At 41.2% G+C, this 26400-nt stretch overlaps 3 protein-coding genes across 9 annotated transcripts; 1 reads left to right on the top strand and 2 right to left on the bottom strand.

The window, feature by feature from the left end:
* Positions 1-443: 443 nt before the first annotated feature.
* Positions 444-16203, bottom strand: LOC109867914 (integral membrane protein DGCR2/IDD). 7 transcript variants are annotated; one of them, XM_020457241.2, is made up of 11 exons: positions 15879-16190; positions 8534-8566; positions 6874-6996; positions 5440-5526; positions 5057-5267; positions 4868-4944; positions 4543-4725; positions 4102-4305; positions 3696-3845; positions 3234-3470; positions 444-3088 (listed from the first exon to the last, which is right to left on the bottom strand). In XM_020457241.2, the coding sequence occupies exons 1-11, from the start codon at positions 15958-15960 to the stop codon at positions 2853-2855; spliced, it is 1623 nt and encodes a 540-aa protein (XP_020312830.1). In that variant the 5' UTR covers positions 15961-16190; the 3' UTR covers positions 444-2852. The 7 variants fall into 7 exon arrangements, with proteins under 7 accessions (XP_020312830.1, XP_020312833.1, XP_020312834.1 ...); XM_020457244.2 differs by having other exon boundaries at positions 3696-3848; positions 4147-4305; XM_020457245.2 differs by having other exon boundaries at positions 4147-4305.
* A 230-nt stretch (positions 16204-16433) lies between these two features.
* LOC109868177 (testis-specific serine/threonine-protein kinase 1-like) lies at positions 16434-19177 on the top strand. Its single transcript, XM_020457622.2, has one exon. The coding sequence runs from the start codon at positions 17266-17268 to the stop codon at positions 18346-18348; it is 1083 nt and encodes a 360-aa protein (XP_020313211.1). The 5' UTR covers positions 16434-17265; the 3' UTR covers positions 18349-19177.
* On the bottom strand, positions 18380-24826 carry LOC109868094 (splicing factor ESS-2 homolog). Its single transcript, XM_020457530.2, has 10 exons — positions 24398-24826; positions 22831-22999; positions 22626-22715; positions 21537-21703; positions 21251-21368; positions 20702-20835; positions 20429-20531; positions 20139-20248; positions 19917-20032; positions 18380-19241 (listed from the first exon to the last, which is right to left on the bottom strand). The coding sequence occupies exons 1-10, from the start codon at positions 24533-24535 to the stop codon at positions 18962-18964; spliced, it is 1425 nt and encodes a 474-aa protein (XP_020313119.1). The 5' UTR covers positions 24536-24826; the 3' UTR covers positions 18380-18961.
* Positions 24827-26400: the final 1574 nt, after the last annotated feature.

Below are 26400 nucleotides of genomic sequence, written 5' to 3'. Positions count from 1 at the left end.
AGGATCTGCAGAGAATGGGAGAAACTCCCCAAATACAGGTTTGTCAAGCTTGTAGCATCATACCCAAGAAAACTAAAGGCTGTAATTGATGCCAAAGGTGCTTCAACAAAGTACTGAGTAAAGGATCTGAATACTTATGTAAATGCGATAGAAAAACATATATAAATCCTGTTTTTGCTTTGCCATTATGGGGTATCGTATGTAGATTGATTAAATTGTCCCCCCACCCCCTCAATTTTAGAATAAGGCTGTAACAAAATGTGGAAAAAGTCAAGGGGTCTGAATATTTTCCAAAGGCACTATATAGCGTAGGCAGAAGCAGGTAGCCCTATTCACCCACTGCGGTCAAGTGCGCAGTCAACCATCTATGGTCTCAAGTTCTCTGCTAAAACTACAGGCTTAACCTTCTCAGAGTCCTTACCCAAATTGAGACAACAGGCATCTGTCCTTCATGATACAATTTATTTGGCATTTGGTTAGATGTACATCCACCCCAGAAAAATACATAAAAGCCCCCTGCAAAAGAAGCAACAAAAATGTTACAATTTAAAAGCTATGAAATTAAAGAGAATACAATTAAATGTATCAACGGTTGCATTTTACATGTTCTAACTCACTGAACATGTCGATAACAAAATCAACTACAGTTTAAATCCAGCAGTTGGGGATGGAGTAGGGGTTCCAATGCATTTATCTATATCAACCTGTAGGCAAGCCTCGGAGCTAAGCCTGGGCAAAGATGAGCAGAACTTTGATTAAATTATAAAATCTGTTGGAAACCTCAGCATGCCTAAAGACTAAAACATGCACTATAGGCCCTAAAACAAGCTGAAAACACACTCAAACCAAATATTGAGATCTGACCCCCAAACACGCATGCACACACCAAAGTTTAAGATTTTTTAAACAATTCAAGACATTATTTTCTTGGATAATCCACAAAAGGATTGTCTATGCTAAAAAAATAAAAATAAATGTAATACAAAACTTGAGACCTACCAAAGAGAAGAAAAAAATGCTACATAAAACCATACATAAAACACATAGTACACACAAAGCTGCAATTCTCAAGATATCTTCAACCATTTCATTGCTGCTGGTGATAGACTAAAGCCATATAGATGACCATGCTATGCAGATGCTGGCTGGTAAGGGCTTGGACTAAAATGACTCCAAAACCCTCATAGGGGCCTTTGTGCTTTCATAGGCCTGGCATTGCAGCCTTCCAACTCCTATGACCATTCAACGCCACAGGTGAACAAGCAACAGGGCTCTCACAGGTCTACAGTATATACATCAGGAGTGTAAAGAATGATTGTCATAATGGGGACAAATTGTGGTTTTCCTAGTAGCTTTTTCACTACCGCGTTAGACTTTCCTGTCCGTCATCATGAAACAGGAGAAAGGTGGTTGATCACTCAATCCCATATAGGCTACTATTAAAACCTAAACAGGTAAATCCCCAATGTCATGTTATAGTCTGAATCTTAACTACACTGACATGACAATGTACATTGGTAAGAAAAGATATACAGCAGATCCAATGGCTTCTAAAAATGAGAATTGATGTGTACATAAACCCTCACACATACATACAGACAGTTGAAGACAGAATTAATTTAGTATTCATTGTTATTATCATTTCATGAGAACACTTTTTTTTTAGCTTAAGTTCACATCTACAAATTCCATGAGGGGGTATAAAACAGTAAGTTACCCTTACACATCCCTAGGAGCTACAACTGAAAAGCTAACCGTCATTCACCATTCATTGACATTCTCTTTCATGAGGTGAACTCATTGACTAAGGTGGGGGGACCCATCAATGTTCAGGTCCCACAACAAGCAAGTCACAGCCTACTTCTTACCCAAGAAAAGGGCACAATACTCAACCTACTTCAATTAGAACTCATAAAATAAAATTCAATACTGTAGCAAGATTTGAAAAGTTGTAGCATTTTTTACCTCAGAAAACACAGTAATAGCAGTGTGTTAGTTGGAGCTAACACTAACCGTACCTAAATATTTTTGCAAGGTTAAAAAACCTTTTGTAGCAGAACCTTTCATTTTTCTATTCAAATTTGTGCCATCAATCTGGAAGACGTCTTAGCATATCAGATTGATTGGAGAGTGCAGAAATCCCAGTTCGGAGGCAGTGCTTGTGATGGGAAAATAATGCATTTCATTCATGGAGGAGACTTGGAGATCTAGTAGGGAGGGAGAGCAGAAGCACTCGATGCTTCGAGTTGTGTATGATGCTCTCTAAGTCCAACAAATGACAATCCAAGCTCTGCCTCCAGGATATAAGCAAAAAGACGCAAGCCATCTACCCCCTCCATTATTACCTGGTGTAATGCCTGAGGGAGTACTTACATCAGGGGCAATCTGGAGCATCAAGCTCAAACAATACAATTGAAAAGCTTTGTCCAATGAAAAATAAAAGCAGAAACTCAACCTCCTCGGCCCGGTGTAGTGCGGTTAGTTCTCTGTACAGAATAATCAGTCTTCATCAGTCTTCCAGATCCTTCTTCACCTGTAGGAAAGTGGTCTGCTTCACACCATTTTCTCCAAGTTCAACTGACAGACACCGACCGGTTTCAGTTCACCTGTTTAAGAAACATACCAGTCCGATTCTCCTCACCGCTGCACACCTCAAGGAGTAGACTGGTCCCTCAATCCATCCTGATAGTCTCTACCCTCTAATGCCATTCCAGTCTCTTCTCACCCTCTCCTCTAACTAATGGACCAGTCCACTCCAGTCCACCCTCCATATGATGGACCCGTCTGACACTGTCCACCTCTCTCAATCTGAGGGTCCAGACCGTAGCAGTTCCCCTCCCCTCATCTCAGTCCTATACCATGGTGCTGAGGGAGGAGCTGCTGCTGCAGTCTGCAGGCATGGAGTCAGGGGCGTGGCCATCAGTGGAGGTGTCAGGCTCCACCAGGAGGGTACTGCTGTCGATGGAGTCCTCCCGCTCCTGGGAGGACATTGGTACAGAGTCTGGCTCGGGGACAGGTGGTGGGGCATCTGTCATGGCATCTACCACATCCCTCATCTGACTTGGGATCATCTGAACTCCATGACGTGCTGTGGAGAGCAGTGAGGACAGGGTTCAGAAACAGCTAGATACTTAACATTATTATTAGATACAATCACAACTGTTCTATCACAGGAAGTGAGTAAATCATGGTAACAACAACACAGGGTGGTCCATAAGTTATTTTAGGCCTACCCAGGTCCATATAGAGAAAGCTGTCGGGGTTGATGGAGGCTTCGTAGGGAGGAGGGGGGTCGTCTGGGTGCTGGATGTCTGGGTATTTGTAGGCAGCGTAGGGTGGGGGAGGTTCCTGGAAATGAAATGCACCTCCCTCTCCATCATCAGAGAGGTGCAGGGGAGTGAGACCAGTGCCAAAAGCATCTGGGCCATAGTCAAAGCCTGGGACTCGCCGCCCAAGGTTGAAATGATGCACTGAAGATAGAGAAGGATACAACATTTCCACTAATTGAAACCAATGTAGACGGATACTCCCAAATAAAATGTGAATACACTGAAGTACCGGAGACTAATACAAGCTAGCTAGGAGAGGTGTTCCGGGTTTGTTAAAAAGGCCAAAAAGTGCTGTTTTTTCAAGGGATGGCAGTGAGCTTGGTGACATACGTTGTTCATATGAGTGTGATAAAATAGGCTGCTTACGGTTTCCTCCAATGAGTGTTTCGATGCGCTCGCGTCTGCGTTGCCGGAGCCTGTGCACCATGAACAGCAGCAGAGAGAGGATGAGGAAGGAGGAGACACAGCTGACAATCAGACGCATCCCACTGGCCATGGAGTCAAACAGGTTGCTGCCTTCTGAAAGACAGTGTCCAGATTTTAATACAATTCATATGTTTACATTTTTTTTTATAACTTTATACAACCGTTTCTCAACTTTTGTCCTTTTACTTCCATCTTCTGAAACTACAGGGACAAACATTGAGGCACATGACAAGTGAGATGTGTTAAGAGCGCCACCTTGTGGGACATTCAAACACCCATAGTTTCTATTTTTATTTTTTATTTTTTTATTTTTAAATAGGGAATTGTGTGAGTGTTTAGGCAGTACCTGGGTCCAGGCAGGTGAACTTGCAGCACTCCTTGGGGTCCTTACCGAAGTGCTTGCAGCCCTCCGGCCGATTACACAGTGCAGCCACACACATCTCTGGCTCGCCGTCGTGACATGTGCAGCTCAGGCACGGGTCTTCCCCCTTAGGCGTGAAGTAGTACCCCTCAGTCACCACCTGGTCCTTTATGTCCACACATGTCTGCCCTGTTAAAGAAAATCAAAGGTTTACAACCAGAACCAAACAAAAACTACACCTAAACTAACTGAGGATGCTGGACTTCCCCAATTTACATACGCATTACAGCACCCAATATTTTTTATGAAGAATTATGACTCAAAACAACCAGATTTCCACTGAGCATCTACACTTGTTACAATCAAGCTACTTTGATCTCCTGTGAAGCTACATAAGTCATTGGGTTTTAATAAGAACAGACATACTCCTCTTGCACAGGAAAGGGAACTTCTTGTAGCAGTTCTCGGCATGCCAGCTGTGAAGGCCGCGCTCGTTCATGCTCTTGATCTGAAAGCGCTGCAGCTGGGCACAAAATACGTTGTCTTGGGTCGGAGATGCCTCTCCAAATTTTGTCAGGCCCTCCGGGGGGAGGAACACCTGCATTGACCCTGAAGAGGAACAGAGAAGGGAACAAGATTAACCTAAACCAAATACAGGTTTATTGCTTTGGTTGTTTGAGCATGACAATGAGTGCTCCTTGAGTTCAACTGCTCCCTTTTGCCTATTTTCATTCATATTAACTGCACCCACCTTTATAAGCCACCTCCCAACGACCCTCCAGTGAATGGTTCCGATTGGTTATGACATACTGGTAACCCACCCAGAACCTGAATCGGAGAGAAATTGGATGAAATAATGACTATGGGACAGTAAAGCACCAGCCTTCAGATCAACACTATATCACATCATGTAACCCATCCGTAGCAAACACATACTCACTTGCACTGGTCTCTGCGCTCGCACACGGTCTCATCGAAATCCACCTCGATCTTGAGGATGAACTGCAGTTCCTCGTTGGTAACGAAAGTTGCCAACGAGCCATTGACTTTCTGGCATGTGTCCACAGCTTGCCAGTAGTTCTCGTTCCTCAGGTATACCTTGTAGCAGCTGGCTGTCTTCTCGTAGTGATGCCACCCACTTGGGCACTTCTCTGTGGAGGGGAAAGGTGCTTTAGCGCTCCTACAGTGTCCAGTAACAAAAGCTTTCCATCTGTTCTTTTAGCAACACTTCCAGTAGTTTAGATACGGTTATAAAATCTCTCTAGCGCTTCTTAGATGAGTACTGAGTGAATGACTGATGGAGGTAGTTAGGTGGGGTCTTACTGTTAAAGCGCATCGGCTGGGCCACGCCGATGACATCTTCCACTTGGTCAAACTCATTGGCAAAGTGAAACGTCTCATCCTTCATGGCTGTAAGGGAGGATCCGAGAGAGAGATACCAGAGTAAGCAGTGTTTCAATAAAAGGAATGTAGTGGCTACTGGCTGAAGATCATAAAAAAAACCTTCTGAAGACAACTTTGTTTGGACTCAAGGAACTTATTAGGGGATGGAGAAACTGCCTTTTTAACCCAGTCACAAGTCATCAACATTAGTTATTTCTCATGACAAGAAATAGTCCAATGTTGACTGCTTTTGCTACAATTGATCAAATAATGTAATTTGCACACAATCCAGATGAAACAAGATGGCTGTGTTATGGAGGTCAGATGTTGTGTGTGTACCCAATCCTTTCCAGAATTCCTATAATGCAGCCAGCGATCAGCGCTAGTTCAGGAATTAAGTAGCGGAAACAATAGGATTTCCTTCTATCGCTTACTACTGCAATATCTAACCACATTAAAGTTCTACAGCTGCACCATTGAGAGAATCTTGGCTTGCTGCATCACAGCTTGGTATGGCACCTGCATAGTCCTCGATCGCAAGGCGTTACAGAGGGTGGCGCGGACGGCCCAGTACATCACTGGGGCCGAGCTCCCTACCATCCAGGACCTCTATACCAGGCTGTGACAGAGGAAGGCCCGGAAAAATTGGCAAAGAGCCCTGCCACCCAAGCCATAGACTGTTCTCTCTGCTACCACACAAAAAGCTGTACCGGAGCACCAAGTCTAGGATCAAAAGTCACCTGAATAGCTTCAACCCCCAAGCCATAAGACTTCTGAACAGTTAATCAAAATGGTTAACCAGACTTAATACCCCTTTTTGCACCAACTCTCTTACACAGACTAAGCACACTCACTGGACCCTACCCACATGCTCACACTGTCCACATACACTTCTGTTACTCTGTTTATCTATCCTGATTGCATAGTCACTTTAACCCCTACCTACATGCTCTATTTTTATTTGCAAATTCTTAATCTTTTAAAAACGTGTTTTGCATTGTTGGGAAAGGGCTCGTAAGTAAGCATTTCACAGTAGTCTACACCTTTTGTATTTAGCGCATCAAAATAATTTGATCCCCCCCAAAACTGATCAAAAAAACAAAGCTCTAAATAAAAGATGTTAACAAAACATATGCACGTATGAGTTCGTAGGTTCCCATGACATTTAGAAAGTTGTTTTCGAAGAAATCTAGAGCTGCTCTGACTGCTGTTTCAGATGAGCCTTATAGTATTGTGGGGAATGTAAGAAATCTCTGTCCTTCACTTTGGAGCATGCAACACAATATAAATGGACATAGAGTATCATGATTGTTAGGGAGGGGGACTAGAGTTCAGGATGAGGTCTAGGTACAGGGTTGAAGAGGTGTTACTCACGGGGGCAGTCCAACTCATCGCTCTTGTCCTCACAAGCAGTCCAGCCGTCACACTGCCAGGACAAGGGGATGCATTGCATCTTCCCACTGAGGCAGGCAAACTGCCCAGGGCTGCAGCGCAGCTCTGAAACACAGCAGAGGGAGGCTAACATCACACAGCGCCCCCAGTAGTTTTGACATGGCCACTGCAACACAGCTCCTGGTCTCTCAGTTGAGTACCAACTATAAAAACACGAGTCTATGGAAGATTGAGCATTTCCAGCTTTAAGGATCATTACTTAGACACTTGCCCCTGTCTTGTGATAAATAAGAAATAAGGTTTTCACCATTTATCATAAACATTACATTAAATGCAACCGATGCTTAAAATGAACATTTTCTGGGAAACAAAATTAATAAAAAGAAAGCATCAAGGGAAAAACAAAATATTTATTGGAATTCAGTTATGCAGCACTCTCTCTCAAGTATTCTGACAGAGTTCAATTCAGGTCTGGTGGTTAAAATAAAATCAGAGTAGATACTAGCTATTAAACAAGACAAAAATCCTTATAACTAGAAACAAACAGTGGTCATCATTGTGAGTGCTATTGAGAACTGCGCTTAGAAACAAAAATGAGAAACCGGCGAAATGAGGGACACGTATCAGGGCATAACAATTATCTAAAATAGGCCGCGATAAACAAATGTATATAAACATTTTTTTTTTAAAGAAGAAGGGGTCATGACAGGCTAAGACAAGACATAAGCCTACTATATACCATTATTTTAGTGTCTAGCCATAAATGTAAGTGCCAAAATAAAAAAAATTATGAGGGATACAAAGTATTTTGAAAGCAGGTGATTCCACACAGGTGTGGTTCCTGAGTTAATTAAGCAATTAACATGCCATCATTCTTAGGGTCATGTATAAGAATGCCCAGTTGCCCATTAAATTTGGCTACAAAGGGCAGAAGAGAGGGATCTCAAAGGAGCATAGGGAGTTTAAAGGGTGTGTGTCTCAGTCATCAGATCTCAACCCAATTTAACACTTCTGGGAGATTCTGGAGCATCTGGGACCGTTTTCCAACATCAATTAAACACCAAATTATTGTGGAAGTATGGTGTTGCATCCCTCAAATAGAGTTCCACACTTCAAATCTGTGCCATGGCACGCTGAAATGGTTCTGGTGGCTCAACGCCCTATTAAAGACACTTGTTGGCGTTTCCTTTATTTTGGCAGTTCTGTATATTCCTTAGTAACAGAGAAGCAGAGTTAAGTGGGTCAGCGTCTCGGTGTCATGTGTGATTAACATGAGACGTGCCACAACATCAGGGGTTCTCCTGTGAGAACGCCTAGCTTTCTAAAGCAGTTAGAACTCTTCTCACTATGGCCCTGAGCAGATATAGGCCTGGCGTCTAGACAATCACACTGGATACTTTGAAGGTAGTTCAAAATTGTTAAAGGAGTTGAATGCATAAAAAAATATATATATATATAAAAATTAACAAAAAAAAAAAAACACTGTTTAAGAGTAAATATCTGAGTTCAATGGAAAAACAAAGCACTGCTGTGAATGGGAAAATTCAACAGAGGCACAAGCTGAGGATAGAGATGAGTAACCCAAATAGCTGGAGCCTGGCATACCTATACATCCACTGCACTAAGAGGAGATGCTGCTTACCTGACAATAATCTTGCCAGTGCTAGCCGTGGACCTGAAACAAAACAAAAAAGCAATTTCTGATGAACTAACCCTTTGAATCTCAAATTCCAGTTTGGAATGTTCCACCACAAAGGGAAGGGAAAAGTTTGAAGGGAACTGTATGATGGCAGAGAAATGACATGTGTTTTTTTTTTTTACGAAAATGTCATTCGTATTTCATGTCGCACTCACTAGATACCATTTCTGAGCAAAGTTCAATGTAACCGAGGAAAGTATGGGTATTTAACGATCTGTTATTTTGATGTTTGAGTTGACCCAAAAGTCACCAGGACCACCCACTCTTCCACTAAATGTTGAACATTTTTGTTCTGTGTTCTTGAAATAACATCCCATTTACATGGACGCATAGAATGTATCCAAGGTTGGAGCCATACATTGTGTGTGTGTATGAATATATAAGAATGTAGCCTAGGCTATTCACAACTAAGCAAGTCGGCCAAATCCACCCATGTTTGTAGTTATTAAAGGCCCCAATTAGCAGCAGCTACTCTTCCTGGGATCCAGCAAGCTTAAGGCAGTTATATATTACATTTCATAACACTTTACCCAATACATTTAGTGTTCCCTCAGGCCACTACTCCACTATCCCATATTTACAATACAACATCCATGTGCACGTGTGTAGAGTGCGTGTCTTGTGTGCGTCTCAAAGTCCCCGCTGTTCCATAAGGTGTATTTTTATCTTTTTTATATACATTTTTTTTTACACAATCCAATTCTACTGCTTGCATCAGTTACCTGATGTGGAATAGAGTTCCATGTAGCCATGGCTCTACTGTGCGCCTCCCATAGTCTGTTCTGGACTTGTTATAATCTCTACCCGGCACAGCCAGAAGAGGACTGGCCACCCCTCATAGCCTGGTTCCTCTAGATTTCTTCCTAGGTTTTGGCCTTTCTAGGGAGTTTTTCCCTTGCAACCGTGCTTCTACACCTGCATTGCTTGCTGTTTTAGGCTGGGTTTCTGTACAGCACTTTGTGACATCAGCCGATGTAAGAAGGGCTTTCTAAATACATTAGATTGATTGAAGGGACCTCTGGTGGCAAGTCTTGTTGGGTATAAATGGGTGTCCGAGCTGTGTGCAAGTAGTTTGAAACAGACACCTCGGTGTATTCAGCATGTCAATCTCTCCTCCACTTTGAGCTATGAGAGATGTCCATGCATATTAGTAATGTTAGCTCTCCGTGTACATTTAAGTGCCAGCCGTGCTGCCCTGTTCGGAGCCAATTGTAATTCAGAGATCCCTCTGTGGTACCTGACCACACGACTGGTGCAACAAAACTAGAACCTGCCTTGTTGATAATGTTGTTAAAAAGGCAGAGCACTACTTTATTATGGACAGACTTCTCCTGATCTTAGCTACTGTTGTATCAACATATTTTGACCATGACAGTTTACAATTGAGTTACTCCAAGCAGTTTAGTCACCTCAACCTGCTCAAACTCCACATTATTTATTACAAGATTTAGTTGAGGTTTAGTGGATGATATGTCCCAAATACAATGCTTTTAGTTTTGGAAATATTTAGGACTAACTTATTCCTTGCCACCCATTCTGAAACTAACTGCAGCTCTTTGTTAAGTCTTGCAGTGATTTCACTCACTATAGTATCTGTTGTGTATAGTGTTGAGTCATTCGCATACATAGACACTGGCTTTACTTATTAAAGCCAGTGGCAATTAATTAGTAAAGATTGAAATAAGGGGCCTAGATAGCTGCCCTGTGGAATTCCTGATTATACCTGGATTATGTTGGAGGCTTCCATTAAAAAGAACACCCTGAGTTCTGTTAGACAGGTAAATCTTTATCCACAATATAGCAGCGGGTGTAAAGCCATAACACAGACTATGATTGATAACGTTGTAAAAGCAGTACTGAAGTCTAACAAAACAGCTCTGACAATCTTTATCAATTTCACTCAGCCAATCAGTTATTTATGCAAGTGCCATGCTTGTTGAATGTCCTTCCCTATCAAGCTCTCACCCAGCCCCCGAATGAAAACCTCAAGGTTAAGTCAATAATAGGTTCTTCCACCACTTGCAGTTTAACAGGTGATGGTTTATGAGGTTAGACAAATACACTACTTGGACAAAAGTGTTTGGACACCTGCTCGTGTTTGAACACCTGATATTCCAAAACCATGGGCATTTATATGAAGTTGGTCCCCCCATTTGCTGTTATAACAGCTTCCACTCTTCTGGGAAGGCTTACCACTAGATGTTGGATCATTGCTGCAGGGACATGCTTCCATTCAGCCACAAGAGCATTAGTGAGGTCGGGCACTGAAGATGAGCAATTAAGCCTGGCTCGCAGTCAACGTTAAAATTAATCACAAAGGTGTCCGAAGGGGTTGAGGTCAGGGCTCGAGGTCAGGGCTCTGCAGGCCAATCAAGTTCTTCCACACCATCAACAAACCATTTCTGTATGGACCTTACTTTGTGCAAGGGGGCATTGTCATGCTGAAACAGGAAAAGGCCGTCCCCAAACAGTTGCCACAAAGTTGGTTGCACAGAACTGTCTACAATGTCATTGTATGCTGTAGTGTTAAGATTTCCCTGCACTGGAACTAAGGGGCCTAGCCTGAACCATGAAAAACAGCCCCAGACCATTCTTCCTCCTCCATCAAACTTTACAGTTGGCACCGAAACCATCAAAACACATTTCATGAAGCTCCCGATGAACAGGGACAGTTTGGAACTGGGTAGTGAGTTTTGCAACAGGGGACAGACAATTTTTACGCAGTACGCGCTTCAGAACTCAGTGGTCCCATTCTGTGAGCTTGTGTGGCCTACCACTTCGTGGCTGAGCCATTGTTGCTCCTAGATGTTTCCACTTCCCAATAACAGCACTTACAGTTGACCGGGGCAGCTCTAGCAGGGCAGAAATTTGACGAACTGACTTGTTGGAAAAGTGGCATTCTATGACGGTGCCACGTTAAAAGTCTGAGCTCTTCAGTAAGGCCATTCTACTGCTAATGTTAGTCTATGGAGATTGCATGGTGGTGTGCTTGATTTTATACACCGGTCAGCAACGGATGTGGCTGAAATTGCAAATCCACTCATTTGAAGGGTTGTCCACATACTTTTGACCAAAACTAATGTTTCAAGGCAACAATCAACAATAGCTAGTCTAAATTATCTTTAAGTTACTTATAGGGACAATGAAACAATAGCTAACAAAAAACAGCAGATGGCCCAGTCTTGTGTTTAAAAAACAAAAATTAAGATTTTACTGAGTTACAGTTCATAAGGTAATCAGTCAATTGAAATAAATGCATTAGGCTCCAATCTATGGATTTCACATGACTGGGAATACAGACCCACAACTGTTGGTCACAGATACCTTAAATAAAAAAGGTAGGGGCATGGATAAGATAACCATTCCGTATCTGATGTGATCACCATCTGCCTCATATAGCACGACACAGCTCTTTTGCATAGAGTTGATCAGGCTGTTGATTGTAGCCTGTGGAATGTTGTCCCCTCCTCTTCAATGGCTGTGTGAAGTTGCTGGATATTGCCGGGAACTGGAACACGCAGTCATGCACGTTGATCCAGAGCATCCCAAACATGCTCAAAGGGTGACATGTCTGGTGAGTATGCAGGCCATGGAAGAACTGGGACATTTTCAGCTTCCAGGAATTGTGTTCAGATCCTTGCAACCTGGGGCTGTACATTATGCTGAAACATGAGGTGACTGTAGTGGATGAATGGCCCAGAAATGGGCCTCAGGATCTCGTCATAGTATCTCTGTGCATTCAACAAACAAAAAAAGATTAATCAGCTGTCCTGTTGGCTGGTCTCAAGACGATTCCGCAGGTGAAGAAGCCGGATGTGGAGGTCCTGGGCTGGCGTGGTTACACGTGGTCTGCGGTTGTGAGGCCAGTTGGACGTATAGCCAAATTCTAAAACGACATTGGAGGTGGCTTACGGTAGAAAAACAAACATTCAACTGCACGCTCCCTCAAAACATCAGTGGAATTGTGTTGTGTGACAAACTGACAAATGTGTGGCCTTTTATCCCCAGCACAAGGTGCACCTGTGTAATGAGCATGCTTTTTAAGCAGCTTTTTTTATATATATATATATATATATATATATATATATATATATATATATATATATATATGCCACACCTGTTAGGTGGATGGATTATATTGGCAAATGGGAGAAATGCTCACCAACAGGGATGTAAACAAACTTGTGCACAAAATTTGAGAAATAAGCTTTGTGTGTATGGAACATTTCTGGGATCTTATTTTAGCTCATGAAACCAACACTTTACATGTTGCGATTATATTTTTGTTCAGAATTAGCTAGCTAGTAGTGTTGCACGGTATACCGAAACTTCTCTACTTTTCAATACTAGATGATGAAAATGTGTTACTTTCAGTACTTGTGTCAAATGTCTCACAGATCAAGCCCCGTTTATCAGCGCTGTCGACCCCTTATTATAGCTCACAGTCCCTACTCCACTTACTCATTGCTAGCTGTAGCCGGTCCTGAGGAACCGCTTCACTCACTGGGAGTCTGGGATGCATCATGTCAGCTCCTCACTCATGGTACACAGAAGTTAACACACTTGAATAATGCGACACGGTGTGTAAAAATGTTGAAACTGTTAATGAAACAATATCCACACAGACTAGAACACTAAAATGCAAACTGATACCGGTAGCTTCCAGCTTTGTATGCCAACTTTCCTTGTTAGCTGGCAGCTAAAATCAATTCACTACCTTAGCACTTTGCGATAACATGCAAACCATAGCACAAAATATGCTGATTGATTTCAAAGCTGACAAAAAAAAAAAAAAGAATTCACAATTCGGTCTCTCCCTCTCACGTTTCTCCCAAAGATTATCACCGAGCCCCTCTTGCCTAGAGAAAAACAATTAATTGTCCCAATGGAAGGAAAACTGATTGTCATCTGTAGCCCCATGTAATCAGCCAAAACAAGCTCAATAAGCCAGTGCATGCATGCATTCCTATTGAACATGCATTCAAATGTATTGTGGATAGGCTACATCTTGTTAATCAATAGAGATTTACCATTCAAATAAATGACAACCATATTGTTGTCGTTAGATTGTTTTTACCAAAGTCAAATTGATTAATTAATGCATAAATGGCTGTCTCTGAAAAATGACGTAAAAACGAATGTCCAATGTAATAATATTGAACTCAAAAGATGTCCAACAATTGAACAGGGCCCAGTTTCCCGATAGAGATGGAATTCAGGCTTACGATTATTTTAACGATGCCTCGTTCCAACGATGGCCAAAGACTTAACATGCATTTGCCAAAACACCAAGCAGGGAGAAAATTCACTAAGTGTGTCATTGAGGCATACAGTCAATACTGATAGGAACGAAAGAAAGTCAGCTCTGCTCTCAGATCAGCTTTATCCATTCAAATCTTACCTTGACATTATAATTATTCCACAATACTGACGATGGGTCTGCTCCTAGAAAGATATTACCACGGCTGCAAATTTTGAGGCGGCTTATTCTAATGCTTAGTTTACCCAATAATAATGCACTAAATAAAGATGTGGCACATCATTGCACACGTGTTGTTACACATCATAAAACAGAGGTAAAAATGACAGACAGAAGGCAGCCTACAATTAGCTAAATAGATCTCAATTGAATGAAAATGAAATTGATTCCAATATTGTTGAATTATATATGCTTATGTAACCTTTCTGAATGCAGTCATCTCAGTTCTCATTTGAAGTATATTTTTATCATTTATTAATTTGCAGTGCAGTGACTAACTGAAATGTCAGCTATTTTTTGGTTTTTAAACCAATTATTTGAATTCCCTTTAGTTTGTTATTCTTTCCCCCTGTGAGGCCAATTTCTCTAAAAGTCAGACCTAGCCTGAACTGTGGGATATTGTAGGGAGTTTCCAACATGCCCATATTCGACATAGTTTTGCGCATAAACAGTGGTAATTATCTGTAATGACAATAATCCATTGAGCATCTACGACTGCTACTGAAGAGACAAGAATGTGCGATTGTGAGAGGATATAGAGAGCAGCTGTTGCTTCGCCACGTATCTCTACCTGAAATATACAGTATCAATGTGATAGATAGTTGGTATTCAGCAGTCATACAAGTATGCCTTAGTTACTTTGAAGAACTACAAAATAGGGATTGTCAGACAGCAGCTCTATAGAAATCAGATGACTTGGAATGAAATAAAGTAATCAAATAAAACAAACGTAATATACAAAACTGAAATATTTTATTAATGTAAAGTAATGTAATTAAATGGTTAATAGGTGATAAGCAATAATGGGCAGTCACTACCATCATTGGACTTAATTGTTTTAAACTCAATCGAAACTGAACACGTGATTATTTTTTTATAATCGAAACGAACTGATTTAAAAAATATAAAAAAATAAAGACACTAACCGCTCAGCACTATTCGGTTGTTTGTAACCATTGCAAAGTCATTGGCAACTGTCTTTGTAGTCAACTTCTTAAAATGATCGGCGGTCAGAGACAGAAAAACATATTGATTATATGTTTAGCAGAGATCTGTGGTGACCCTTTGGGGAAAGCGTCTACGGACGCGCGTTACTAGTTATTCTACTGGCGGTAAATAACTACTGGTCGGTAAATAACTGGCGTTTTCATGTGCAACTTTAGAAATTCAACGATGGGTTTGGGAAACAGTTCGGAGATCTAGCAATAATCGGGCCCAGAGCAGTAAGGTTAGCTAATTTACAACCTGGGTTTGTCTAGATCAAGTGCGATTCAGTGACTAATATGTTTTGCCGTGATATCGAGTATTGCGATACTAAACCTGTTATCGAAGTCAAAATGCTAGTATGGTGACAAGACTAGTTAATACTAGGTTCTGGAAATAAAGTGCAGCAGCTAAAGCTAACGACGTTAGCTAACTAAAACTGCTAACTAGTAACGTTAATGCTAAACTTTCATCGGGCTAGCTATAACTTGTAAACGTTCTCTCCAGCAAAGTGTAAACCATACCGACGATGGAACTGCAAAATGGATCTAACTAGTTACAACTCAATATTGATTAATGTCCCCATATAACTAATTTGAAAACAAAATTATTTACGTTGGATAACTACGCAGTAAGTGGGCTAGTGAGCCAACACCGCGCGGTGTTCATCAAAGGCAGCGGCAAAAATTGAGACCAGTGGATAAGCTAGAAACGCCATTTACACTAGCTAAATTCCCGTAGAATTAGGCCTACCATAGCTCACGGGTATAACGTTACATACATGAGCAAGTTAGCTGACAACCAATTGCATTTCACCGGTCTTACCTGTTCGTGGTGGGTCTGTTAAAGTGAGGACGAAGAGCAAAGAGAGAAGGACGTAACTGCTGCTGTCAGGCTTTGGCAACATTTATCCTCCATTCATAGTAACTCCTCTACTTAGAAATTAAATAAACCGAGATCCAACGTTTGCTTCCGACCTATCAGCGCCAAATATAGTTCCCAGCCATTCAAAAATATGAAAATATATGGTAGATAACGAGCTACATCCTTATTATTAAGCCCTGTTTTTCATTCGGCCTGTCCAACAATGTATTCCAGAACGGAAATAAAACAAGATGGCTCCGTCCTTCCATCACAACAATCCCAAACGGCCACAAAGCCTATCAGCTGGTGGGTTGGAGGCGGAGTTTTCTAAAGTAATTGTCATGCAGTCAGTGGTTATTGTATACGAAATGTGTTACGGTCAATGACTGTATATATGAACGTTACAGTAACCTAATTGTGTCCAGAGTGATACAGTATTAATTTTCAATTCATCGGTTTGTTTTGAGTCATTGCAAATAATGCTACACCTTAACCTAATGGACAGCAGCATTTTTCTTTTTTAAAACGTTTATTTTATCAGGGAGTAGACCAAGGTCTCTTTTACAGATGAGCCCTTAACTACATAAAATAGAGACATCAAAGTATAAATATAAATGCCAGCAGAAAGAAAACACGATAATAAAAAACAAACACATCGATCAGTAATAAGGTCCTCAATCAGCTTTCTGAATTGCTAGAGGCACCAGAACATCAAATGTGATAACTTTTTAAAAAGATTGTTCCACAAATAAGGTGCAAGACCAAAGGAATTTCAAGAGTTGGCTATCCCTGATACCAGATGTGGTAACTCGTATGTCTAAAGTTTAGTAATGATGTTAGGTACCGTGGAACTGGTACAGGGATCTATATATGAAAACAGAAATGTACCAACCTACGTGACATCAGAGGCCAACCAACTTTCTGTTAGAAAATGCAGTGATGAGTCCTACAATTACCGCCTTTATAAATATTGTAAACATATTTAGCATTGCTATTAAAATGTAATTGATCATTATGAAAATGGATGACGTCCGAGTTTCCGATTAGTAATTCCAAATTGGATGATCGTTCAAAAAAAATGATCCCAGTCCGAGCTCATTTTCCCCCCACCGAGTTGTCATGAACGCACCATTATGGCGTACATAAATGGCTCTGCTTTTGAGGAATTAAACGTTCCATTTTGACACAAATTGATGTCATAGAAACAAACTTCATACGTAATTGCCCACGTTGATGATTAAATATTGAATGTTAGTAACATTGACCCCATGTGTATCTTTGATATTCAACTATGAACGGAGTTCAACATGGTGTCGATAATGGTGTAATAATTTAGGTCTGACTAGCCATGGATGACTCACTGGTGCTGAAGAAACGGGGATATACACTGGGCATCAGTTTAGGCGAGGGGTCATACGCCAAAGTAAAATCCGCGTATTCTGAGCGTCTGAAGACCAATGTTGCTATCAAAATTATTAACAGAAGAAAGGCGCCGGCGGATTTTTTGGATAAGTTCTTACCCCGGGAACTGGAGATCCTTGCATCCCTAAATCACCGAAACATCGTCAAGACCTTCGAGATATTCGAGACTTCAGAAGGGAAGGTGTACATGATTATGGAGCTTGGTGTGCAAGGGGACCTACTAGAGTTCATCAAATTCAGGGGTGCTTTGCCCGAGGATTTCACCAGAAAACTGTTCAAACAACTGTCACTTGCAATACAATTTGCACACGACCTAGATGTTGTTCACAGGGACCTGAAATGTGAAAACCTGCTATTGGACAAAGACTTCAACCTCAAAGTGTCGGATTTTGGATTTGCCAGGAGGATCAATTATGATGATGCTGGACAAATGATTCTCAGCAAAACATTCTGTGGCTCTGCAGCCTATGCAGCACCAGAGGTATTACAGGGGCTCCCATACAATGCCAAAGTGTATGACGTTTGGAGTATGGGGGTCGTTCTATTCATCATGCTCTGTGGGTCTATGCCATATGATGACTCCAATATTAAGAAGATGCTGAAGATTCAGAAAGAGCATCGCGTTGACTTCCCACGCAGCAAAACTGTCCCTACGGAGTGCAAAGACCTGATGTATCGCATGCTTAATCCAGATGTAGCCCAGAGGATAGAGATCGATGATATCCTTGAACATGTATGGGTGCAGTCAAAATCCAAATCACATGATGGTTCTAAGAGACGAGAAGATGGACCTTCATCTGAAGCTGCTTGCTCCAAAAAAGAAAGGAAGGGTGAAAGTAGTAAGCATCCTCATGGCAATGAGAACAAGAAAGGGGAAAAAGTGGAGGTTGAGGCAGAATTGGGCCCTAAACTTTCTGTGGAGGGCAAAAAGGCAGCTGAACCATCTAAGCACACCAAGAAAGAATCATCCCCAGATGCAAGGAATGACATCCCTGCTGATTCATGTTGAAGTGCTGGATTTTTTCCCACCAAATTAGTTACAAATAAATGAAGCATACATCTTTGTTAAGATTAACCATATAGACTTAGTTACATTTCTTCAGATGTTGAGTCTGCTATGATAAAAGGTGAGTGTCAACATTTCAGGTTTACAAACAAATCACTCGAAGGCATTTTTTAGGTTGAAAACTGAAATATTATATTGCAGTAAGAGGCATACAAAAGAGGCTTACATGAACATTATATTTACAAAAATCAATGAAGCCTCATCGTAACATTCACTAAAATTCTAATCATTTTAGTCTATGTACAATTATGGGATCTCTCTGGAACCCACAGATTTCAGTAATCCAGTCTTGGAAGGTTTCAAACACAGTACATGCTATGCCTTTCTTTCCAACACCCTAAGAACAGTAATGACCTGAGCTTTGCAACTATCCTTGAATTCAGAGTTTACATTTCGACTCTTTGTCCTTTGTGCACAGACTGTTCCAGTCATAAAAGTCCATAAAATCCAGAGGGAGGGCATGGGTTGGGGTAGAGAGAAACACCCCATGGCCAGTAATTTGCTTGAGTTCACTTCCTCAAGATAACTGTTCTTTCTCGATTTTGCTTTACCACGGTCAGAAGAAGTCAGAGGCTTTCCTCCTCTTGGGGAGCTGCAGTAGGTCGTCTGTGATGGACGCTGGGTCCTGGGAGGCGGGGGTCCTGGCTTTGCTTGGTGTCGGAGTGCCTGAGGGAGTGACTGGACCACCCAGGGGGGTTTTGGACCCTGCTCCTCTGTGTGTGGGAGATGGTGTGTAGCTTGCCCTTAGAGCTTTATCTGTGTATTTGCTGGAGGTCCGGTTTACAAGCCTCTGAAGGGCAGGGGTCAATGCTGGGCTCAGGCCTTTTGGTGTGAGACTGCAAGACAGAAATTATGAATACAATCATTTAAAAATGACTAAGAATTGTGTATAACCAGTGGTGGAAAAAGTACCCAACTGGCATACTTAAGTAAAAGATACAGTAATAGAAAATGAGTCACCCAGTAAAATACTACTTGAGTTAAAGACAAAGTATTTGGTTTAAAATATACTTAAGTATCAAAAGTAAAAGTATAAATCATTTCAAATTCCTTATATTAAGCAAACCTGCACTATTTTTATTTTTGGATAGACACGGACACTCCAACACTGAGATCATTTACAAATTAAGCATTTGTGTTTAGTGAGTCCGCCAGATCAGATGCCGTAGGGATGACCTGGGATTTTCCCTTTAAGAGTGTGAATTGGACAATTTTCCTGTCCTGCTAGGCATTCAGAATGTAGTAGTACTTTTGGGTGTCAGGTGAAATGTATGGAATAGAAAGTACATTATTTTCTTTAGGAATATAGTGTAGTAAAAGTAAAATGTAAAAAATATGAATAGTAAAAATACCCCAAAAGTACTTTACACCACTATGTATAACAAGAGGTCATAGAAATGAGCTGTGGAGGATTTTTTTTTAGATAAAAAATAAAATAAAAAATATCAGCTTTTGCTAAATACAAATTACCAAAGCAATGCAACTTATGTAAATCATCCATCAGTTTTTACCTTGCAAGATTTTCTGTGACCTTTCGCAATGCTTCTTTCTTCTTTGCCCGGTTTTTGGCTGCAGCCTCATTGGCCATTTTCAAACCCAACCGCTCTCTTCTTCCTGGTTCTGGAATCTGTGTGTGAAATTCTCTCAGGTTAATCAATTATTCCAAAACAAACCATTTTGGGGAGAAATCTCAGCAAAACAAAAATAAAGAACTGTTAGTCATCGGCTTGTACCTTGAACGATGGGCCAATATTCCGCTCTTGAAACGGTGAGTCAGACCCATCCAAGCGAAAGGGGGTGCTCTCTATCTCTCCCCAGGTCATCAAGGGGGACTCAGCCATACCTGATAGGACAATATCAGGTTAGAGTTAGGTTTTTATGCAGTGGAGTGTTTTATGGAAGCCTCTAACATCACCAAATGCTGGAAAAACATTATTACCCAAAATATAAGTATTTCTGATAGTTACTTTCTAGTTGATAATATTGAAAATGATCTCTACTTGAACATAACATAAATACTTACCTGGGGAAGGGCAGGGAGTTCCTTCAAACCCATATCCGTTAACATTAGGGGAATCCTGGGCATTAAGCTCTTTGCCATCTGGGCCTACTTTACCCTGTTTGAACTGGAGAAACACTAGCAATGTCAGATAAATCATTCAGGATCAATCCATTTCGTTAGATCTTTAGATACCCTGATCTTAACATTTCTCAACTTTAAACTTTAAATCCCTTCACTAAAAATAGAATAAAACCATTTACTTAAAACCAATAACTTGTAAGACGAGGACTTTACCTGTGCATTAAGGGCTGCAGCCTGCTGAAGCTGGCATTTGTTAAGGGCTTTGCTGAAGGGGTCTCCCACAAAACGAGTGTTCTTGTGAATCACCTCCCTAGGCTTCTTGAAGAGGGTGTCATCATCCTTGACACCTTATTAAAAAAGATAAACTCAAGTAATTCAACTTCAAACACAATTAATTCAATCATGTAAGTACTAGCTTATCCTACACATGCAGTGCATTCGGAAAGTATTCAGACTGCTTCACTTTTACACATTGTGTGACGTTACAGCCTCATTCTAAAATGGATTAAACACATCTTTCCTCAATCTGCACACAATATCCCATAATGACAAAGCGAAAACAGGTATTTTGAATATTTGCAAATGTATTAAAATACATAAGTATTCAGACCCGTTACTCAGTACTTTGTTGAAGTTTTTTTGGAATGCACTGCATGGTGTTGGTAGGTGTGACTCCATGGCTTCATGCACCTCATACAGAGCACATTAAATTCAAACAAGATAACAGGAACATTTCTCATGCAGGAAAACATCAATCCTCACCCTCTGGATAGTACATAAGGGCATTCTTTGCTTTGTACTCCCAGGTCTCTAGTCCTGCCTTTACACACTCAAGGGCTTGCTTCTCTGATGACGGCAGGGCAAGGTTTTCTTCATGCCGCTAAAAACAACAATAATCTCTGTTAATTGAAGGCAAAAAAGAACATTGCTTTCAAATCAAGACATAACACTCCATGAGCATTACATACTTACACATTTGAGTAGTGTGCAATTCACATCAACAAAACGAGAGTTCAAACTATCAAAGGAGCGATTACGCCAAGTGTACCTGTTTAAATTCAGCCTCCGCCTCATATAACCACGAATGCCTCAACTTCTCCTTGTCTTCTGCTAGAACCATGATCTGTTCAAAGGATGCATTATCCTCGCTTGTGTTCTTAGCCAGGAAACGATCAAGACATGGCAGCTCTTTCTCCTCATCTCCTTCCTTATTCACTACAAAATACACAATATCAACAAACACAGGGATTAAGTATTATTGCTGTAATTACATTTGTTACATAGATAGGAGGGGTTGAGTTGAAGGGAGGGATTAAAAACAACAAGATAACTAATATAAAATATACCATGTCTGTAAAATATATTTAGGTTCAGAACTTTTGTGAAGCAGCACTGTTTAAAATATATGGCAAAACAAATCAAACTGGATGGTCTTCAGAGATAGACGAGAGGGGTTGATGGTAGCTGAAGGATGGGATTAAAAAACAAACAAAAGGTAACTATTGTAAAATACATTGTGTCCGTAAAATGTATATAGTATATATAAACTGGTTGTAGAAGCCAAAGTGTTGTTGTCCATTAGTTTACTCCAATTAGGGGAGAGGTGGTAGGGTTAGGAGAAAATATATATATTTTTAAATATGGGGGATTGGAAGTGATGCAGACAATTACATTGATGGAAGCTACAATCAGCGGTATTAAAGCTGATCCAGACCCTAAAAATGTATGTATGTATGTATGTATGTATGTGTATACAATTTATATATATATATAAAAAGACCAATAAAAAAAAAAGTTTTTTACATAGTACTATATATTAAATCAACTTTACATAGTACCATGTCCCGTGTTGCAATGCCAGAGTTGTGGGTTTGATTCCCATGGGGGACCAGTACGAAAAAGCATGCCCTAACTACTGTAAGTTGCTCTGGATAAGAGCATCTGCTAAATTACTCAAATGTATTATATAATAAAAAAACTATCCAATTACTACTAGATCATAACAGCAGGAAGAGCTACTTTCTACATAGTCTTGAGAGCTAATGTAATGGTTTTCATAGTTAAAGTTCAGTGTCCTCAGACTGACTAGTGCTGTGAGTTGTGCCATTCTCAGTCACTATAGTGAACAATAACTTACCACAGTCTGCTCCTTTCTTGGTTTTGCCCAGTACAGAAGAGGGCGATCCAGGACGACCCTCTGGTGTCTCAAAAGAAGCTGGAGTAACATCTAAACAATAAAGTGTGGGGGGGGGGGTATTAGTATAACACCACTGCTGCATTCATAGACAACAAGTGCATTATGTGAAAAAGAGTATAGTGGACAGTTCACTTCTCTTACTCACATGGGGCATTGGAGAGTGGTGTGGACTTGGCTAAAGATGACCCATATTTAATGGATATCTCCCTCATCTTCCCAAGATCCCCATTTTCCTCAGCTTCAAGGTAGTCCTTCTGCGCTTGTAACTTTGTCACATCTGGAAAAAAGTCCCTCTGGATGATCTTCTCTAAATTCTGTTGAAAGTCATAAACAAGTTAGGAAGAAATTGGTAAATGTCAAAAGTATGACGAGCAGGTGTCCACAAACATCTCATTCCAAAATCATGGGCATTCATATGGAGTTGGTCCACCCCCCTTTGCTGCTGTAACATCCTCCACTCTTCTGGGAAGGCTTTCCACTAGATGATGGAACATTGCTGCGGGGACTTCAAGAGCATTAGTGAGGTCGAGCACTGATGTAGGGCGATTAGACCTGGCTCGCAATCAGTGTTCCAATTCATTCTAAAGGTGTTCGATGGAGTTGAGGTCAGGACTCTGTGCAGGCCAGTCAAGTTTTTCCACACCAATCTCAACAAACTATTTCCGTATGGACCTCGCTTTGTACAAGGGGGCATTGTCATGCTGAAACAGGAAAGGGCCTTCCCCAAACAGTTGCCACTAAGTTGGAAGCACAGAATTGTCTAGAATGTCATTGTATGCTGTAGTGTTAAGATTTCCCTTCACTGGAACTAAGGGGCCTAGCCCGAAACATCCCCAGACCATTCTTTCTCCTCCACCAAACTTTACAGTTGGCATGCATTGGGGCAGGTAGCGTTCTCCTGGCATCTGCCAAACCCTGATTCATCCATCGGACTGCCGGATAGTAAAGCGTGATTCATCACTCCAGAGAACGATATTCCACCGTTTCAGAGTCCAATGGCGGCAAGCTATACAACACTCCAACCGGCACTTGATATTGCGCATGGTAATCTTAGGCTTGTGTGCAGCTGCTCGGCCATGGAAACCCATTTCATTAAGCGTCCAGCAAACAGTTCTTTCTGATTTTGCTTCCAGGGGCTGTTTGGAACTCAGTAGTGAGTGTTGCAACAGACAGACAATTTTTACGTGCTACGCGCTTCTGCACTCGGCGGTCCAGTTCTGTGAGCTTGTGTGGCCTACCACTTCATGGCTGGGCCGTTGTTGCTTCACAATGACAGCACCTACAGTTGACCGGGGCAGCTCTAGCAGGGCAGAAATGTGATTAACTTGTTGGAAAGGTTGCATCTTATGATGGTGCCACGTTGAAAGTCACTGAGCTCTTCAGTAAGACCATTCTACTGCCAATGTTGATCTATGGAGATTGCATGGCTGTGTGTTCGGTTTTATATACATGTCAGCAACGGGTATGGCTGAAATTGCCGAATCCTCTCGTTTGAAGGGGTGTCTACATACTTGCGAATAACATCACCAGTATGTGTGTTTAATCACATTTACCTGTATTGACCTTTAAAAAAAACTACTATTTGCACTAACACTATAGGCTTACTGCATTATAAACCAGCTGCAGGTAACGTTAGGATATAATCTGCAATGGCTAGCTAACGTTACCTACTGTAATATAACTCAGCTGTCTGTTCCACAACGGTAGGTTACCTCTATGTAGTTCTCTTCGTCGAGCACCTTTCGATTTGTTTTCTTTGTTTCCTCGGGTGGCTGTCGAAGAGCAACTGTTGTTACAGGATTAGCTGGGACAAGGGTTCCAGACATCAGCGCCTTTCCAAATCCTTCCATTGTCGGTGGCTACTAGAAGCTAGAGAAATGCTCTGGGGCCTTGACTTATGTTTGTTAGCTAACGTCAGCTAGCTAGACCAAACCTCGCTGGAAAAACACGGATTATTTAAAAAATCCGGTTATAAACTCTAAAGAGCCCCTGAAAATAGACGTCTGTGAATACCTTACTTTAATTCGCGTAGTAAAACTACCAAGTGTTCTTAGCTAATGTTTTGCTAATCAAGGAACCTCATGCGAACAACGTACACAACTCGACTGCGTGACTTCATCCGAAATTCTTCTTCTTCGATTATATTTAAGGCTGGTTGGCATCCAATAAATATTGCATTACCGCCACCTACTAGACTGGAGTTGGTGGCAGCATATAAATAAGTGCCATAAATAAATAACACACTCCACTATTTAAATCTATTTAGTCGTACTTCAGGCCAACAGCCTGAAAGGATGGGACACCACAACTTAGCACTCTGTAACTCTTATAATATCAAATCTTGCACAGCCAAATACCTCTCTGCAGCCTCCACCACAACCTATATTTTCTGCGATTTATGTACCATCCCTGCAGTACAGTTGATAACCATTGTTTAAATGCCAAGTCCAATCTTACTGAAACATACAGTACCAGTCAAAGGTTTGGACACACCTACTCATTCAAGGGTTTTTCTTTATTTTTACCATTTTCTACATTGTAGAATAATAGTGAAGACACCAAAACTATGAAATCACGTAGTGACCCAAAAAGTGGTAAACGAATCTAAATATAATTTATATAAGGTGCCACCCCTTGCCTTGATGACAGCTTTGCACACTCTTGGCATTCTCTCAACCAGCTTCACCTGGAATGCTTTTCCAACAGTCTTGAAGGAGTTCCTACATATGCTGAGCACTTGTTTGCTGCTTTTCCTTCTTTCTGAGTTTCAACTCATCCCAAGCCATCTCAAATGGGTTGAGGTCAGCACTACATCACTCTCCTTCTTGGCCATAGCCCTTACACAGCCTGGAGGTGTATTGGGTCACTGTCCTGTTGAAAAACAAATGATAGCGCAAACCAGGTCGGGTGGCATATTGCTGCAGAATGCTGTGGTAGCCATGCTGATTAAGAGTGCCTTGAATTCTAAATAAATCACTGATAGTGTCACCAGAAAAGCATCCGCACACCATCACACCTCCTCTTCCATGCTTCAGGGTGGGAACCACACATGCGGAGATCATCCGTTCACCTACTTTGCGTCTCACATAGACACGGCGGTTTGAGCCAAAAATCTCACATTTTGACTTATCAGACAAAGGACAGATTTCCACCGGTCTATGTCCATTGCTCTTGTTTATTGGCCCAATCAAGTCTCTTCTTCTTATTGGTGTCCTTTAGCAGTGGTTTCTTTGCAGCAATTCGACAATGAAGGCCTGATTCACGCAGTCTCCTCTGAACAATTGATGTTGAGATGTGTCTCTTACTTGAACTCTGTGAAGCATTTATTTAGGCTGCATTTTCTTAGGCTGGTAACTGTAATGAACATATCCTCTGCAGCAGAGTTAACTCTGGATCTTCCTTTCCTCCTCATGAGAGCCAGTTTCATCATAGCGCTTGATGGTTTTTGCGACTGCACTTAAAGAAACTTTCAAAGTTCTTGAAATTTTCCGCATTGACTGACCTTCATGTCTTAAAGTAATGATGGATTGTAATTTTTCTTTGCTTATTTTAGCTGTTCTTGCCATAATATGGACTTGGTCTTTTACCAAATAGGGCTATCTTCTGTATACCACCCGTACCTTGTCAAAACACAACTGATTGGCTCAAACGCATTAAGAAGGAAAGAAATTCTACAAATTAGGTTTTAACAAGCCACACCTGTTAATTGAAATGC

This window comes from Oncorhynchus kisutch, linkage group LG23 (genome assembly GCF_002021735.2).
Source record: "Oncorhynchus kisutch isolate 150728-3 linkage group LG23, Okis_V2, whole genome shotgun sequence".
NCBI lineage: Eukaryota > Metazoa > Chordata > Actinopteri > Salmoniformes > Salmonidae > Oncorhynchus > Oncorhynchus kisutch.
The sequence above is the reverse complement of the archived record's forward strand: the minus strand, read 5'-3'. Positions and strand labels throughout refer to the sequence as shown.